Source organism: Nyctereutes procyonoides, unplaced genomic scaffold (assembly GCF_905146905.1).
Source record: "Nyctereutes procyonoides isolate TBG_1078 unplaced genomic scaffold, NYPRO_anot_genome, whole genome shotgun sequence".
In the NCBI taxonomy this organism is placed as follows: Eukaryota; Metazoa; Chordata; class Mammalia; order Carnivora; family Canidae; genus Nyctereutes; species Nyctereutes procyonoides.
In genome coordinates, this window is record NW_026575025.1 from 5588549 (window position 1) to 5605766 (window position 17218).

At 65.8% G+C, this 17218-nt stretch overlaps 3 protein-coding genes across 5 annotated transcripts in view; all 3 read right to left on the reverse strand.

Moving 5' to 3' along the window:
- The window catches only part of IGF2 (insulin like growth factor 2), a 28870-nt gene extending 24712 nt beyond the window's left edge, over window positions 1–4158 (reverse strand). For both annotated transcript variants that reach the window (XM_055315199.1, XM_055315200.1), the window contains exon 1: window positions 4006–4158. The gene's annotated coding sequence lies outside the window, so the exon portion shown is untranslated. The remainder of the gene's footprint in view (window positions 1–4005) is intronic.
- A 1297-nt stretch (window positions 4159–5455) lies between these two features.
- On the reverse strand, window positions 5456–6050 carry INS (insulin). The gene is made up of 2 exons (XM_055315201.1): window positions 5864–6050; window positions 5456–5601 (listed from the first exon to the last, which is right to left on the reverse strand). The coding sequence occupies exons 1-2, from the start codon at window positions 6048–6050 to the stop codon at window positions 5456–5458; spliced, it is 333 nt and encodes a 110-aa protein (XP_055171176.1).
- Window positions 6051–8670: 2620 nt separating this feature from the next.
- Window positions 8671–15837, reverse strand: TH (tyrosine hydroxylase). 2 transcript variants are annotated; one of them, XM_055315111.1, is made up of 13 exons: window positions 15748–15837; window positions 14226–14441; window positions 13130–13304; window positions 12771–12859; window positions 12367–12434; window positions 12073–12123; window positions 11613–11758; window positions 11373–11508; window positions 11126–11195; window positions 10296–10352; window positions 9969–10064; window positions 9628–9761; window positions 8671–8830 (listed from the first exon to the last, which is right to left on the reverse strand). In XM_055315111.1, the coding sequence occupies exons 1-13, from the start codon at window positions 15835–15837 to the stop codon at window positions 8671–8673; spliced, it is 1488 nt and encodes a 495-aa protein (XP_055171086.1). The 2 variants fall into 2 exon arrangements, with proteins under 2 accessions (XP_055171086.1, XP_055171085.1); XM_055315110.1 differs by having other exon boundaries at window positions 14226–14562; window positions 15740–15837.
- Window positions 15838–17218: the final 1381 nt, after the last annotated feature.

Genomic DNA, 17218 nt, shown 5'->3' on the forward strand with positions numbered 1-17218 from the left:
CTGTGGAGATCCAGGGAAGGTGAGGGGGTGTCAGGGAGGGCCATGGAGGTTTGAGGAGTGTCAGGGAAAGCCAGGGGGTGTGAGGGAGGGTCAGGGAGGATTGCAGAAGGCCATGGAGGACCATGGAGGGTCAGGGAGGGCCAGGGGATGTCAGAAAGGGTCAGGAAAGGTCAAGAAAGGCTAGGGAGGGTCAAGGAGAATTACAGATGATCAGGGAGTGTCAGGAAGGGCCACAGGGTGTTAGGGAAGGCCATGGAATTTCGGGGAGTATCAGGAAAGGCCAGGGGGTGTCAGGGAGGGTCAGGAGGGCCAGCAGGTGTCAGAGAGGGCCAGGGAGAGTTACAGAGAATCAGGAAGTCCAGGGAGGGCCAGAGAGAGTGAAGGGGTGTCAAGAAGTGTCAGGGAAGGCCAGGGGGTGACAGGAAAGGCCATCGAGGGCCTTGGAGGGTTTGGGAGTGTCAGGAGGGCCATGGAGGTTCAGGGAGGGTCAGGGAAAGTCAGGGGTGTCAGGGAGGGTCAGGGAGGATTACAGAGGATCAGGGAGGGCCAGGGAGGGCTGGGGAGGGTCAGGGGGTGTCAAGGATTGTCAGGGAAGGCCAGGGGGTGACAGAGAGGGTCGGGGAGGGCCAGGGAGTACCAGGGAGGTTCGAAGAGGGTCAGGAAAAGCCAGAGCCCCAGGTTCAGAGCCTCAGCTTTACTCCAGGCCTCCCAAATTCACCTCTTCCCAGCCCTGTCTTGCGGCCCAGTGAGCATCCGCGCGGGCCAGAGCCACAGTGCAGAAGCCAAGGTCCAGAGAAGGAAGAGAATTTCCAACGTCCCTCAGCAACTGGGGGCCTAGGCGTCGGGGGGCAGGCAAGGTGGCCCCGCGGGAGGCTGGCCTGGACCTGGGCCAGGTTCTGGAGGGAGGACGGCCTTTGAAGAACAAAGGAGTGGGCTCGGAGTCACAGCGGGAATGGCCACAAGCTGGCAGGGCTGCTGGGGCGCTGGCTCTGTTTTCCAAAAACACAGATGGGCTGGGAAGAGGGTCAGAGCGAGGCCGGCGAATGTGGGCCCCCGCCCCCCCCAAGTTCTGATGGCTCAGCAGCCCCGTCCACATGGGGCTGGAGGGGCGGGGCCTGCCCAGAGGCTCAGGGGCTTGTGACCCCCAGGCCAGGACCTCAAGGCCTTCTGCCTCCCTGGGGAGGCCTGCCCTCCTGGGCTCACAGACGGGGAGCCCCAAGTGTGACTGTAGGGGCCCAGGCTCAGCCCCCCCCAGTGACCCTGCGACATGGTCCGGCAGTCAGTCTCTGGGGTCGGGACATTCTGAGACTCCCCGGGTGAAGGGAGCTGGAGAGGCAGCCCCAGGTGACTCCCTGCATCCTACAGGTTCCAGCCTCCCCCTGGCCGTGGGCTCGGCAGTGCCCCCAGAGCCCCGTGTCTCTGCCCAGTGCCTGGGAGCGTGGGAGTCTTGGGGTGAACTCTCAGTATAGCCCAGAGCTCTGCATCGGGAGCAGCATCAGGAACCCCTCAGTGGAGCCCTGGAGGCCATGGGCCCTGGTCCCCCCACATCCACAGATGGGCAGGAGGCACTGAGGTAGGGAGGGGTGGTGGGCGACCTGGGAGCTGTGGACCCGAGGGGCGTGGGGGGCCGGTGGGGCTCGGCGCCGGCGTGGCCTGACCACACTGTAGGGGATGATGGGGAGGCGCCTTCATCAGTGTCCACTTTCGAAGGAATCCGCCTTGCTGTCCCTGTGTCGAGGCCAGAAACAATAGTGCCGGACGGAGGGGGGGAGGAGAGCCAGCCCCCCGCCACCCTGTTGGCCTCCATACTTCCCAGATCCCCGTCCGCCTCCTACCCCAAAATGTTCTTTCTGGAACTGACCTCTCTCCTCTCAGCACTTGGGTGGGGACGGGGCTACACATGGGAAAGAAATAACCCTGACCCAGTTGGACCCCTGCCTGAGGCCTCCTGGGCCCCAGGGTCTCTGCCCCCCCAAAGCCTTGGGGTTGGAGGGACCGCTTGGCCCCACAGTGATCACAGCCCCCCGCTGCGAAGCCCTCAGCACCCTCAGATCCCTCGGCAGAGCACGGACTGGGCACGGGCGCCCGGCCCTCCAGTGGCCTCGGGTGCTCAGCCCCCGGTGGGGTGGGGGTGCTGGAGAAAGCCACCCCAGGCCTGTCCACCCCAGGCCCCAGGGCCCCGCCGTTCGGGGGGCCGGGGCTCAGGCTCTCCCTGGAGACTCTCCCAGAATGGACTTTTGTCTAGCTGGTCCCGCAGGGAAGCCCAGACCGTACTTGGCCGGGGCGGGTGTGGGGTCGGGGGACAGAGACCCCCCGCACGCCCCCTCAAGGCCTCAGAGCCAGGGCAGCCAGCAGCTCTGGTGAGCACCGCAGGGGAGGAAGCGGCGCCGGCAGGACTGAGGGACGCTTCAAAAGTGGGGCTTTGGTGCCCTCTGCTGGTCGTGTCTGCAAATGGCCGCCCTGTCCCCCTTCCTGGCACAGGCAGGTGCCCCTCCCTGAAGGTGCTGCGCAGGGGGCCCGAGCGGGCGGGGTCCCAGGCCAGGCTCCCCAAGGGGGGACGCGCGTGTCTCCCCTCGCGGCCTGGAGGGACACAGACGCTGCCCAGGGCTCCACCGGGGGGCCTTTCCAAGAGCTCAGGCCACGGGTTCCTGGTCTTGCTCCCTCTCCGGGGCCGGCCCCCCCAGGCTGCAGGCCCCCAAGGGGAGGGCACCCACCCTGGCATCCCTGCATCTGCCTCCCTTGCCCCTCAGGGAGGGGCCGCTGCTCCGGCCTGGAGAGCAGCGAGGACGGTCAATATTTACTGACACAACAAGGCAAATACTGCCCCAATGGCCAGGCGGAAGTGCCAGTTTATCGGTGCCAGGGGCAGGTGCAATCTGGGGAGCCAGCCTGGAGGCAGCTGCACTGGCAGCACGTCCTCAGTGTGTGGGCACCAGAGGGACAGACATCCTGGCTCCAGCCTCAGTCTCCCCCTTGAGAATATGGGTTCAACAGTGACAGTGGGACACAGAACAGACCGGAGAGCAAGTGCGTGGGGAGTAAGGAGGGCCTGCAGTGTCCCCCGGGAGACCCTGGCCCTCCAGTGAGGGGGCTGGGGGCCCAGCAGGGTCAGGGGGCTGCTCCTCCATATTCCGCTGCCCCTGCCGAAGGACATTTGGACTGGATGCCACTGACCGGGGAGGAGAGCCCAGGTTCCAAGGGCAGGCAGGGTCTGAGGGCACCGGACGACTGTCCTCCCGATTCCCAGAAGAGGCGGAGCACGTACGCTGATGGGGTGGCAGAGCCAAGGTCTGTGGGCCTGGCTTCCATGGGGTGACCTGGGGGCTCCGGGAAACTGGGGCGTCGGGTTCAGTACTCAGGGTGGTGCTAAGCAGGAGACTGGGTCTGATCCCACCTCTGTCACCTGGACCCTGGCGACCATGGGCACGCACTTCTCCCCACTGCCGGGATCCGTTGGTGCAGGGGGTGCGGGGAGTCTCCCTCCTGCCCTTTTAAGAACATAGCCGCGGGGGGCTGGGGGCTGGGGGCTGGGGGCTGGGGGCCGGGCAGGAAGGCTCAGCTGGATTGGGCTTCAGGCCTGGGGTCAGTCTCAGGAGGGACAGGCCCCAGCCCAGGCAGGGGGGCCCAGGGGGACCGCATATCGTAACCGGGTCTCTGGGTGGGCAGCCTTTCCCACTGCATGGGCATGAGCCCTCTCCTGAACCGTGCCCCCCAGGAAGGAAGACCTCAGGGATGCCCCCAAGCCCCCAGCACCACCCGACACTGGCTGTGCTGTGAGTCCCCCAGCTGGGAAGGCCCCACATGCTCCTGGACCCCAGAGGGCTCCCAGAATTCGCTGGCACCTGAGAGAAAGGAGCCCCTGTGTCATCTTTCAGGGTCTTGTCCGCCAGCAGCCAGGCAGCCAGGACCCAGGCTGGGCTAACTGCTGCCTCTGGGATGCCCTGACCCCACCAGCCTGCTCCCCGTCCCAGCTGCACGCAGCCCGGCCCACGGGCACTGACATACCTTAACTCCTGCAGGACGCCCCGGCCTCTACCCCTGCGGATGGGGCCACCTGGCTGTTCCCATGGACAGTTCGCCACTGATGCCAGCCACCTCCTCCCCTCCTCTTCCGGGTCCAGTGTCCGACCAGCCGCTCCAGGGGCGGAGCTAGCTGGGGATGGCCACATTGCCTCTGGGGGTGTCGAGGTCGCGGGGAGGGGGTGGCCCGGGAAGGGACCTCAGGGCTCAGAGAGGCTGCCAGGACAGCCAGGCCCTAGCAGGAGGATCTACTTTGGGCTCCGAGGCCACCTCTGAGTGGTCTGCCGCCTCGGGGGACCCGGGCACCCAGCCCCAGGCCCAGTCATCCCAGGCCCCAGCCCGGGCGGAGCCTTCAGGAAAGGTGCAGATTGGTTTGGCTTGGGCGGCTTGCTGGCCGGCCAGACTTTTGTGCAGCCAGGGTCACCCGCTGACCTCCCAGGCCACAGCCAGCCCAGACAGCCCCTAGGTCCTCTGGCACGCCAGATGACGGCTCAGGCGGGGTGCCCAGTGGACCCACGCTGGAGGAGCCCTGAACACCTGAACCTCAAGCGGCCTCATCCTTAGTCCTGACCACTGGGTCTGGGGCTGCTGAGTGGGAAGAGAGGGCCTCAGGGCATCAGGGAGACCCGGCCCTGGCCCTGGCCCTGGCCCTGTGGACTGCAGTTCTTGGAGGAACACAGCCAGGACCTGCCTAAGTGCTAGGCCCGAGGCCCCAGCCCAGTAACCACAGGATCCAAGCCCATCCCTCAGCTCAAGGGTTGCCATCTGGCTTCTGATTCCTCCAGGGCACTCAGGAGTTCCTCTGGCAGGATCTGGGCTGCTGCTGGAGCAGCGCTGGGCCTGTCCAGAGCAGGGGTGCTGGTGGGGCAGGAGAAAGGCCCAGCCCTGGGCACTCTCTTGTCCCCGGCCCCCACTCAGTCTCTTCCCTTTGCATGGCCTCCATCAGAAATAGCACTACAAGTAGAGCACCGCAGGCCTAGGTGGGGAGAAACTGCTGGAATATTCTTATTCCCTTTCCTTGGAAAGCTCTCTGGGGGCCCCGAGAGCTCAAGGCTTTTGAGCTAAGGAAGTCTGCTCCCAACCAGCCCCCAGGCCCCCCAGAGCCCCCGAGGTCCTTCTCTGTCCTGTGCTGAAGCAGCCAGGGGCCATGGGACCTCCTAGCACCCAGGGCAGGGGGCAGCCGGCAATGGGCAGGAGCTTGCCTTTGGGCACCCAGTGGGCAGGGGCCAAGTTTGGGGGGGCTGGTGTAGAGAGAACAGGAAACAGGGGGTCCCTGGAAGGGCCCCTAGCCCACACCTCAACCCCTGCGCCTCACAGACAACACCACTAGGGCTCATTCAGAGGGTTTATTGAATCACTTGGGGTGCAGAGAGCCGAAGGCTTGCGGCCACCGTGACCTGCAGCAGGTGCTGCCCACGTCCTGCTCCCGGCGCCTCTAGTTGCAGTAATTCTCCAGCTGGTAGAGGGAGCAGATGCTGGTGCAGCACTGCTCCACGATGCCTCGCTTCTGCAGGGCACCCTCCAGGGCCAGGGGCTGCAGGCCGCCCTCGCCAGGCGCCCCAGCCAGCTCCACGTCCCTCACTGCGGAGGAGCCAGGCGGAGAGCGGGTCAGGGTCAGGGAGAGAGCGTGCCCCGCCCACCCCACCCCGTGCCAGTGGCTCCCAGGCCCCAGGGTGGTGCCAAGGAGGGAGGCTGCCCTCAGGCTTTGGTGCCCGACCCTGACCAAGGAGCTGGTCCCTTGCAGGATGTAGACCAAGGGAAAGTCATTTTTCTTTTTAACATTTCCACCTGGCCTGCCCCTGGGGCCAGGTAGGGAGCCAGGGCGGGGGCGGCAGGGGCTCACCCTGCAGGTCCTCCACCTCCCGGCGGGCCTTAGGCGTGTAGAAGAAGCCGCGCTCCCCGCACACCAGGTACAGAGCCTCTACCAGGTGGGAGCCACACAGGTGTTGGTTAACGAAGGCTCGGGTGGGTGCGGGCGCCCAGAGGGCCAGCAGGGCCAGCAGGGGCAGGAGGCGCATCCAGAGGGCCATGGCGACCTGGGGACAGGCAGGGTTGAGGCTGGCAAGGGGCATGCCCCCCCCCACCTTGAGCCCACCCGGCAAAGGCCCCGAGGCAGCAGCTCTTCTCCTCCTGCTGCCTTGAGAGCACAGGCTGGCGGGGAGGCAGCGGCGGGGAGCCCGTGGGGACAGACCTGTTTGCCGGCCGTGTCGGGGTGCAGCTGGTCCCGGGGGCTGGGGGCTGCTGGGCCCTCCTGGCTTTATAGCTCCCGAGCCCACGGCCTGGCCATGAGGGGGTGGCAGATGGCCGGAGGCTGAGGCTGCAATTTCTGGATCATTTCCCCAGTGCTGGGTCTGCGGGAAGAGCTCCTTGGTCGTCAGAACCCCGGGCCTCGGGGTCATTAGAGTCTTAACGAGGGGCCTGATGGCCACTAACAGCTGGGGCCAAATGTCCCCACGGGGGCAGAGCCCCCCACCTGGGCCTTGCCTGAGCCACATTTTCCACATTAGTGCAGGGGAGCTGGGGGCCAGAGCTGGGGGCTGCTTCTGCCCGGGCCCTGGACCTCAGCCAGTCCCTGGTCTGCCCTCCAGGTCCCTAGGATGGTGCAAGACCATGAGGGGGGGCTTGTGGGGGAGCATCTCCTCCCTGCTCACAGCCCACCCCCCAGCCCCAGCACAGCAGCCCTGAGACCTCTAGCACCCCAGAGTACCGTGCAGAGGGCCGAGCTCGGGGACCGGCCGCTGTGCAGACACTCAGGTGGGGCCGCACTTCTCAACTCTACTGTGGGGGCTGCAGACACCCTCTGTGTGGGGCCCCATATGTCCTGCCCACGCTCCCTCTCCGTGTCTGCCCCTGTTTCTGGAGCTCTCTCTGCCCACCCCCCATGCTGGCCCCTTCCAGACTTTTGATGCCCTGGACTGTCACATGGTTGGGGCCCCTGTGCTGCTCCCCAGTCCCATGGACAGGCCCAGGAGAGAGGTCAGGACCCTCTCCCCCTCCCCCTGCCACCAGGGTCTGGGACAGGCTGAGCCCTGCCCCATCTTCTCACTTCACACCCAGGGGCAGGAGGGGCTGGGAGCTTCCTGCACCCCTGCCTCGGCATGGACCCCAGTGTCCAGTCTGGACCCTCTGCCCAGGTAGCTCTGGCCTGTGTCCCTGCACGGGGTCCACGCACTCTGAACTCAGGCTGTGCCCATGCCGCTCTCTGTACAGGGCGGATGCCGACTGTCATGGGGTGCTGTCCCCACTGTTGCATCCACCCAGGCTGTGCGGCAATCCCCAAGGCCAACACGGAGCCTGTGGGGTCTGCAGCCTGGGAAACTGGGTGGAGGCAGACCCAGGTAAGAGGGTGGAGGGCCCGGGGGGTGAGGGCCAGCCGTCAGCCCTTCCCTCAGGGTCTCAGTGGAGCTCACAGCCATCAGAAATGCGCCACTGGGGTCTCATGGGCTGAAGAGAGGAAGGTATGGGAGGTCTGGGCACAGACAAGGTACCTGAGGCACAGAGGACAGGAGGACAGACCTCCAGGGAGGGCTGGGGAAGAAGCCTTTGCCCCGGAGGGCCCTGACAGACGAGTAGGAGTTTGCTGGGATTGACATCCTAAATGCTTAAAGCCAGAGCCCCGGGCTGTGTTGTGGCTGCGGGGAGTGAGCAGGGCCTGAGACACCGGCTGGCATTTCCACCCCGTGCCAAGCATGGAGCCCGGCCCCTCCTGGGAAGCCCGCAGGCTGCTCTCTCCAAGGACCAGGGCAGAGTAGGAAGGAGAAGGGGCACCACAGACCGGGCCAGCACTGGAGGAGGCTGGGGCCCCGGCTGGAGGGCCATGTGCAGCCCCCTCGAGTGAGCAGAGGCGCAGCTTATAGAGCCCAGAGTCCAGGCCCCAGTTGCCTTGCTGGGGACACAGGCCCAGAGAGGCCCTCTGGGAACCAGCTCAGAACACATTTTTGGGACAATTTCTAGGCCCTGCTCTGTGCGAGTGGGATGCCTCAGGGCCCGGTTCCTGCACCTGCTACGGGCTGGCCCCTGGGGCCCTGTCTCCCCTGCAGTGGGGACTGCTGGCTTGTGAGGAGGACCCAGCCTGCAGCCCTGCCTTGGAAACCCCCCAACGCAGAGCTGTGAGCCCCCGGGGTGGCTCTGATGGCCAGTCCCCACCCCACCCCACGAGGATGGGGGGCTCACCCAGGACCCCCTATGACCTCAGAGCTGCTGGAGCTCAGCACAGGCTTGTCCTCTGGGGCGAGCAGGGCATCCAGGCACAGAGGGGTCCCCTGTCTGGGCCTGGGCTGCCTGATGGAGTCTCAGAGGAGGAGGGAGACTGAAGAGAAAACTTTGAGCCAGGCCAGGAGCGGGACGAGAGGGGCCCAGGATGGCTTCATGGCCCATGAGCCCCACACACAGACGTGGACACCAGGGGGGCTCAGAGGGATTCTTTCTTTTATTGGGATTGTGAGTGGGCAGCACACAGCATCACGGGCAGGACGAGGACACTGCAGGCAGAGCCAGGAAGCAGCGGGGTCGGGGTTGGTGGGGTGCCTTCCCGTGGGGAGGGTCTCTGGCAGGCTCTTGGGGTGCCCAGTGCCCCAGCCCCTTGCTTAGGCAGGGGCCAGGGGAGGCCGGGGAAGGGTGAGGAGACTGCAGGGGCCTCTCTGGCTGCAGCTAGCCGATGGCGCTGAGTGCATGGGCGAGGGTGTGCAGCTCGTCCTGGACCCCCTCCAGCGAGCGCCGGATGGCGTGGGGACTGTCCAGCACGTCGATGGCCAGCGTATATGGGTCGAACTTCACGGAGAAGGGGCGTTGGATGCGGGAAGCGTAGTTCCTAGGGAGGGCAGGGCATATGGGCCCTCGGTCACCTGGTGGGGACTCAGGGGTCACTGGGGAGATAGGGAGGAGCGGGCCAGCCTGGGGCAGAGTCTGCGGCCTCTTTCGTCAGTGCAGGGTGAGAGCTCCCTGCGACCAACCAACTGGATGAGACGGTGGGGGTGGGGGGTGGGGCTGAGGCCAGCTCGGAGGGTAGGTGGCAGGGGAGGGGTAGGCCTTTCCCATTCGGGCCTCTGCTGGACCCCTGTCCCGCCCCACCCCTCCAGGAGTCCTTTCCAGGTCTGTTCCTGTCCCTACTACCCCCTGCCTGTGGGATCCAGCCCTCCCCATCTCCTGCCTCTGAACACAGCCTCTGGCTGCGAAACAAGGCCCTTGAGGACTTGAGGACGAGCAGGTGGGATGCATCGGGCTTAGCCCCCTCTCCCCTCAGCGCCGCCCCTCCCCCCCGCCCGGCCACCCTGGGAACTCCTCCTTGCTCCCTCCCAGCCACCCCGCCCCTCCTTGCTCCCATCCCACGGCCCCAGCTGTTCAGCCTGCAGGAGGCTGGGAAGGGTCCCACACATCCTTCTGGTAAAGGTCAAACTCTGTCCCCTAGAACCTGACATTGCCCTGGCCACCAGTCTGGCAGGTGTGCCCCTCCCTCCCCAGGACTTTTTGGGGGTCCTGCTGTGGGCGGGGTGTGCACAGTTTTCTCTGTCCAGAGGGCTCACAGGCCCTGCTTGTGGGCTAGCCCATCTGGGGACGGGGGGGGGGGGTGGTGGTGGCAGGGGTCGAGGCCCTGGAGCCTTGGCCTACCTGAGCTTGTCCTTGGCATCGCTGAAACTTTCAGACACAAAGTAGACCGACTGGTAGGTCTGGTCCTGGTAAGGCTGCACGGCCGCAGCGTCTGGGTCGAAGGCCCGGATCTCGGGCTCCTCAGACAGGGAGTGCTGGGGGAGACCAGGGGTCTCAGGAGCCTCACACCCCAGGCCCCGTGGGTGGGGGAGTTCATGGCCTGACTCCACAGCCTCCTCCCCAGGCCTGGGGCCCAGTGTGGGTGGGACGAGCTTCTTGGCCCCCTGATGGGTTGGTCCCCGGGAGGCCCCGTGTGACCACCCCCCACCCCCGGCTGGGAGCCGTGGCAGGGGGACCCTCACCAGGAGCTCCCCGTAGGAGGACAGCAGCCCAGCACCATAGGCCTTCACCTCACCATTCTGCTTGCACAGCCCGAACTCCACTGTGAACCAGTACAGCTGGCAGGACAGCCACAGTGTTGCTGCAGAGGCAGCCGTGGGCACTGCCAGCCCCCCACCCCTGGGGCACCCCTCACTCCCCCAGCAGAGCCTGGCCAGGCTCTGGGGGTCACAGAGTAAAGGTGACACTCCCTGGACAGAGGTGGACACCTCAGCTCAGATGGGGGTCCCTGGCCTGAGCCCAGGTGTCCTGAGTCCACCCCCCATGGCCCCGCAGGGGAAGGCACCCACCGTGGACAGCTTCTCAATTTCCTCATCGGAAGCCCCCAAGGACGCGAGCCCGATGTCCTGTGGAGGCAGGAGAAACTGAGGAGGGAGGGCTCAGCTCACCACTGCATGGGCGCCTGCTCCAGGGGCCTCCTGGACATTACCCAGAATGCAAGGACCCTCTGGGGATTCAGGGACCCTCCAGGGATACAAGGACCCTTCAGGGATGGGGGATCCTCCAGGGATATGGGGACCCTCCAGGGATGTAGAGACCCTCCTGGGATGGGGGGACCCTGCAAGGGTGACGGACCTTCCAGAGATGTAGGGACCCTCCTGAGATGGGGGGTACCCTGCAGGGGTGAGGGACCCTCCAGGGATGGAGGGCCCACCAGGGATGGGGAGCCCTCCAGGGATGTAGGGACACTCTTGGGATGGGGGTACCCTGCAGGGGTGAAGGACCCTCCAGGGGTGAGGGGACCACTCAAGATGAATCAAAAGACCAAGACCGCTCCCTGCTGTTCTTTAGGACGCCAGCAGGTGGCAGCAGAGGCCATGGGACTGCCCTCCCCGGGTCAGCTCTGCACCAGGGGGGCTGACTCCTCAGTTTTATGAGGTGATTTTCCCAGAAGGGGTCCAGGCACACCCCACACGGCCCACCTGCCCCTCTATCCCAGGATGACTCAGGTCCTTGAAGCCTCCTGGACCCAAGTGGCCACCGTCCAGCCACTAAGGGATTTGGGCACAGTTCGGGTGGAATGGCTCAGGTGGCAGGGGCCCCGGACAGCCCCCAGCCCCCAGCCCTGGACCACAGCCCAGGACCACAGCGCCCCCCTCCCCAGCCCTCGAAGACACACCTGGGAAAACTGAGCGAAGGTCCGGTCAGCCAGCATGGGCACGTGCCCCAGCAGCTCATGACAGCAGTCCCTGTGAGGGTGGGGAGAGGGGTGGCGCTGGGGGGCTGGGGAGCCAGCAGCCCACCCCCCTGCACCCGCCCTCATGCTCCACACCCAGGCCCTCCACCCGTAGACGGGCGCCCTGCTGGCCCCGTTGCGTGAGGCTGGGCAGTGTGGGCAGGGCCAGGGGGAGCAGGTGCACACTCACGGCTCGGGGGAGTGCATGGGTGAGGACGCGTGTCGGATGTACTGCGTGCACTGGAACACTCGGAAGGCCAGGCTGGCCAGGAAGTCCCTTGCGGACAGCAGACCGGCCACGGGCCGCAGCTGGAAGCCTGTCCGCTCTGCAAGGACCACGGGTGGTCAGGGCACGGGGCCAGGGCAGGGGCACCTCCGTGCCCAGGGGGGGCACCTCCGTCCCTGGGCCTGTCCCCTGCAGCACACGCACCTTTCAGGAAGCGGGACACGTCCTCCAGCTGGGGGATGCTGTCCTCACGGTACCCGCTGAAGCGCTCCAGCAGCTGGAAGGCCTCCAGGTGCTCCCGGCAGGCATGGGTCACATACAGGCTTTTCAGGGTGGTGTAGACCTCCTTCCTGCAGATGAGGAGCCCAGCCCTGGCTGCGGGCCCCCCACCCCATCCCCTCATCCCCTCGTCCCCTAGTGGGCACTCTGAGGGGCCCCTCACGGCAGGTCTCTGGCCGGACCCTGAAGACCCTGGCCACTAGGAGGGACCGTTGCCTGTGGCTTCAGGGGTGGGGTACCGAGGGACAGAGGGCCACAGGGCCAGGCCAACCCACCAGCAGCCTCTCGCTCCAGGCGGACAGTCAGGGCCTTGGGAAGTCCCTCCTCTACCCATGGCCTTCGCACAGGGCCCTCCTTGTCCCCTCCACCCCGGCAGGGACCTTACCAGGTGGCAATCTCCTCGGCCGTGTACTCCACTCGGGGAATGGGGTCACCACTGCGGGGGGAGGTGGCAGTCAGTGGGGCACCGTCGGGAGGATGTGGGGGAGGGCCGACAGGAAGGCCTTGGGGCTGAGCACTTGGCAGCCATGCAGCCTCGGCAAGTGGCCTGCTTTCCTCAGCTGGGATTGGGGGACCCTAGCCAGTGTCCACAGTGATGGTGACAGAGACGTCCCCTCCCCCACCAGCTCTACCCTCCAGGTTGGGTCTGGGTCCGAGACTGAAGCCCCAGGGTCCTTACTGCTTGTATTGGAATGCGATCTCTGCAATCAGCTTCCTGCGCTGGCGGTACACCTGGTCCGAGAAGCCCTGGTGGCACAGTGGTCGCGCTCGAGAGGCTTCCTGACACCCCCTCCTTGCCTGCCGCCCCCTCCCTGCCCACTTCCTTTTCCCTGCCCAGCACCCTTTCCCTGCCCACCACCCCCTCCTTGCCCACCACCCTTTCCCTGCCCACCATCGCCTCCCTGCCCGCCCCACCAGCGGGGTGCCTGGTGGTTGCATTTAGCCAGACCTTAGTGGTTCTCCTGGGAGCCAGACAGCAGACAGACAAATGCCCCATCTGGGGTCAGCCTGGGGCCCACCCCACCACCCTGGCCGTGACTACGGGGGCACAGGAGGCCAGGAGGCCCGTGGGCACCGGCTCACCGGGTGATCCAAGTCCAGGTCAGGGTCAAACTTGGTGACCAGATGGTGGCACTTGTCCAGCTCAGAAACTTTCCTTGGGAACCAGAGGACTTCATGGTGTTGGATGGAACAAGCTTTCATGAGTGTCAGGCCACCCCAGGAGCAGCCTCCCTTAGGGCTTCCTCGAGGCAGGAGGGCAGGGGACAGAGGGCAGGGGGGCAGGGGGCTCTGACTGCCAGGTAGACAGCACACAGACGGACAAGGGCCTGAACCAGCAGGGAGGGGGCCCCCCAAGCTGCACGTGGGTCACCCCAGGGGTCCCCTGTGAGAGCCTCTGCACCCCTATCTCAAGGTCAGGGGTTGCCCTCAAGCAGCCTCACCCTTGTTCTCCCCGGCACCACGCACATCCTCCGCCACCCGGCGCACGGAGCTGAGCAGGGCAGGCAGGTCAGCACTGGGCACCTCACAGCGCACAAAGTACTCCAGGTGGGGGCCCCCTGCCCGTGGCCTTTGGGCGGGCCGGGTCTCCAGATGGTGGATTTGGGCTTCAAACGTCTTAGGGAACAAGGGAGAGATAGAGGGGGACGGGAGACCGGGAGATGGGAAGGAGGAGCCACTGTGGGGTCAGATGTTTGTGGCCGGACACCCAAGCTCTCCCCACTCGGGTCAGAGCCTGCGGCCTGAGCAGGGCTTGCGGCCAGGAGATGGAGTTTTGTCCACTTTGTGTAATGGGAGTCATCGCATCCAGTGCTCGGGGTAATGAGACGTGTCCCTCGGCCACACCCAGACAGTCCAAGTCCCCAGCTGCCAGCTGGAAGGTCTGCCACCCCTGGTGGCCCCATCCGGGGCTGGGAGTGGAGCCCACTGCAGCCCCCAGGAGCCTCAAGTCCCCACTCAGTGCCGCGGAGCGCCCCAGGGCCTGGCAGGAAGGCTCCGCTCCGCACCACCTCCCGTCGCCCAGCAACGAGGGCGCCTGGGTCTCAACGGGCCCTCGGGCCACACAGCCGTCCAGTTGCTGGAAGAGTCCAGCTCTAATGTCATTTGGGTGCGTGTGCCAGGAGCCAGTGTCCCGCCCAGCCCGGTGTGGCCAGAGCAGCTAATGCAGTCAGCTGTCACATTAGCCAGAGTCCATCAGGGGCAGGTGGGTGTGGGGGACCCCAACTTTCCAGGCTGCCTTGCTGGGAGCCATACCCACTCACCCTGTGTGTCACCCCATGTGTGAGGTGGTAGGGGTGGCAGGGCTGGTGGCCTCAGCCCCAGAGCTGGGGCTCAGGGAGTTCCCAAGGACATGAGGGCTACTCTGAGGGCCGTTGGGCCCCCTGGAGCTCTCAGGCGGGCAAAACCCCAGGCCCAGGGCTCCTGGGACCCTCTCCCCTCGTCGACCTCTGTGACCTGGGCAGCCACGCTTCTGTGTGAGTCCCATGGAGAGGACAGCCCTGCCCACAGCAGCCACAGGTGCACACCTGCCACCCTCACCTCAAATGCCTTCACGGCTCGGGACAGTGAAGAGGTCTTGGCGCCCCGCAGGGTGAAGAGCAAGTTCAGCATGGCCTTCCCGTCCTTCTCCTTGGACACCGCGGCCTCCAGGAGGTCTCCAGGCTCCGAGGAGGCGGCCGACGCGGCCTCTGCTTTCTCTCGCTCCTTGCGTGCGTCCTCAATGAGGCTCTGGCGCCGCCCGATGAAGCGCGGGGACTGCGGGGACAGGGCACGCCCAGCTCCCCCAGCCCTCGGCCGCCCCCATCCCGGTTCTGACCCACCGGTGTCCGTGAGCACCTGCTGCCCGTGGGAGAGAGACTGGCCGGCCAGGCCTCGCCTGCGGGGACAGAACTAAGCCCGGGGGCAGCCAGGAAGGTGTGTAGTCACAGGCTAGGGGCGGGTGTGGTGAGGGGAGGTGCCCCTGGCACCCTCAGGCTGCATTCTTCGGCCCCTGGGCCCCCACCCAGAGGAGGTGACAGGAGGTGACGCAAAACCCTGAGGTGGACATCGGCCAGAGGGCATAGTCTGGCTCCTAGGAGGGCCCCCCACACCAGCCCCTCTGAATGACCTCTCCTTATGACCCTCCTCCCACGGCCCTTCCCCACAGCACAGGGACATGAGGCCCTTCATCTGGACCCAGGTGCCCATGTCCACAGCCTGTCCCCAAGGCCGCGAGCCCCAGGGCCTGCATGGAGGAGGAGCTGCACGTCTGGGGCTCATCCCTCGGAGCTGAACTTCCAAGAACATGGTGGGGAGGGAGGAGGAGAAACCCCTCGAGCCCCCACTTGGCCTCCGGGTGTGGACAGAGCAGGGCTGCAGCCCCAGGTCGGAGAGCCCCGGGCCTCCTGGGGTGAGGAGAACCATTGAGGGGACAGGGGGGCAGTTCCCTGAGCAGGTGCCTGCAAATCACATTTCCAGAACCCAAATCATGTTCTCATTCAAGGTCTAAAAACAAAAGCCCACTTGAGATGTTTGGGAGCTGATTATCCCGGGGCAATCCCCGAGGGCACGGAGACCCTCTGCCGGCCGGAGAGGCCTCCAATTATCCAGTTTCATGGGGGTGCTGGCCAGCACAGAGCTGCTGACCTCGGGGTCCCCGGGGTGCTGGGCGATGCCTTGGAGGCTGTCCTGGTTGTCAGGGGGCCCCGGGGGTGCTAGGGAGGGGAGGTGGGGTTCAGGACAGGAGGTCACTCATGGGCATGGATGCGTGGCCGGTGGACAGGTGGAAATCACCCCGGAGCCCCGGCCACCCCTGGGCTCAGCACCGGGTCCTGCACCCCTGCGTGGCCAGTGCCTCCCACCAGGAGCCGCCACCAGGGCCTGGGAGGAACCACCCACAAGATGCAAACACCCAGGCACGGGGGTCACCTGGCAGCTTGGGTAGAGCAGGTGCCCACAGCTAGGACCCCCCACACTGTGCCCAGGTCCGCGGTGTCATGTGGACGCTGAGTCCAGGGCCCCCATCAGCCTTCAGGGGACACTCTGCACTTCGGGTCCCTCTGGCCACCAGCAGCCCCCTTACCATGATGGCTTCGGCCTGCTTGGCGTCCAGCTCCGAGACAGCCCTGCGGAAGCCCTTGGCCTGCGGCGAGGCGGTGTTGGGAGTGGGCATGGCGCCGGCGTGGGTCCGGGGCTCGCCTCACAGCCCTCTGCCAGGCGGCCTCTTATAGGCTGAGCTGACGTCAAGGCCCCTGTGGGTCCCCCACCTCCCACCTCCCCGCGTCCTCTCCTGCCGCTGGAGGGAGGCGGTGGGCGGGAGCGAAGACGCGCAGGAGAAAGGGCTCTGTCCCATTAAATCTAATTGCATCCCCGCCGCAGGCACCCAGCAGGGGCAGCGGCCCTCGCTCTGAATCACTGGCTCCAGAGGACGGCCTCTGCCGGGCTGGGGACGGCTGGGGTCCCCTCAGCAACACACCCCACGTGGGGGGGACCGGCAGGTATACAGGGAGGTGCTGTCCTGGGCACCCTGAGAGCACACGTGATACAAAACCCTCGACCTCAGTGGCAGGTGTTCCCGAAACCCCCAAGAGGAGAAATCCAGACTCAAACCTCGGATATCGGGAAAATATTTGCTTTTCCAGAAGATTCTTCATTTCACCAAATTTCCCAACGGGGCCCCACAGCAGGTTCCATTAGATGCCACCGGCAGGACTGTTCTCCGTCCCTTGTCCCATTTCCCCAGGGCCTGGAACCCCAGGCACGGCCAGTGAGACTTGGAATGTTCCAAAAAGGCCCATCCCGCCAGCATGAGGAGGCTGGGAAGCCGGGGAAGGAAGTCTGTAACAGGGGGGAGATGGCCCGTCTCCCCTGGCCTGCGGCCCACCTTCCGTGGCCCCCCACTCGGCCCCCATGGCCCCCCAAGGCCCTGTGACCATTGCTCGTTCCAGAAACACACCCATCCCCCCCACGCCCAAGGGCCTGGCCCCCACATCCCCCCCTCACTGGTGTCAGTGTCCTGGGGACTCGGGGACACACGTCCTCAGCTGTAGGCCGGCATGAGTACCTCTGCACCAGCCTGCTGGGGACAGCTTTGGGCCACAGTGTGAGGACGCATTGGCCAAGACCTCTGGTAGCTCCTGGGCCCTTTGGGAAGATTTCCCCCCGAGAAAGGACATGCTCTGAAGGGGTGCCTACCTCCCTTGTGCCCTGGGCATGGTGCGGCCAGTAGGGACAGTGTAGCCTGAGCCCACCAGGGAAGGTGGCCGCTGGAGGCGAGCTTTCTGCTGTCGGCATCCCATCCCCGTCCCCGTCTCCGCAGGTCCGCTCCTGGCCACCGTGCTACCTGAGTGCGGCCCCACCTGCTCCTCATCACAGTGGCTGGCCACCCCTTGTCCTCCACGACCTTCCCCCTAACTGGTCTGACCATGTCACTCTTCCTTCACAACCCTGGATGGCTCCCCATTGCCCTCTGGAAGCAGCCCAAGAAGTCAGTTAGTACAAAGAGAGGTGCCTCCCCATGCCTCCCCCTGCCGGTCTTCTCACCCTCGGCTGTT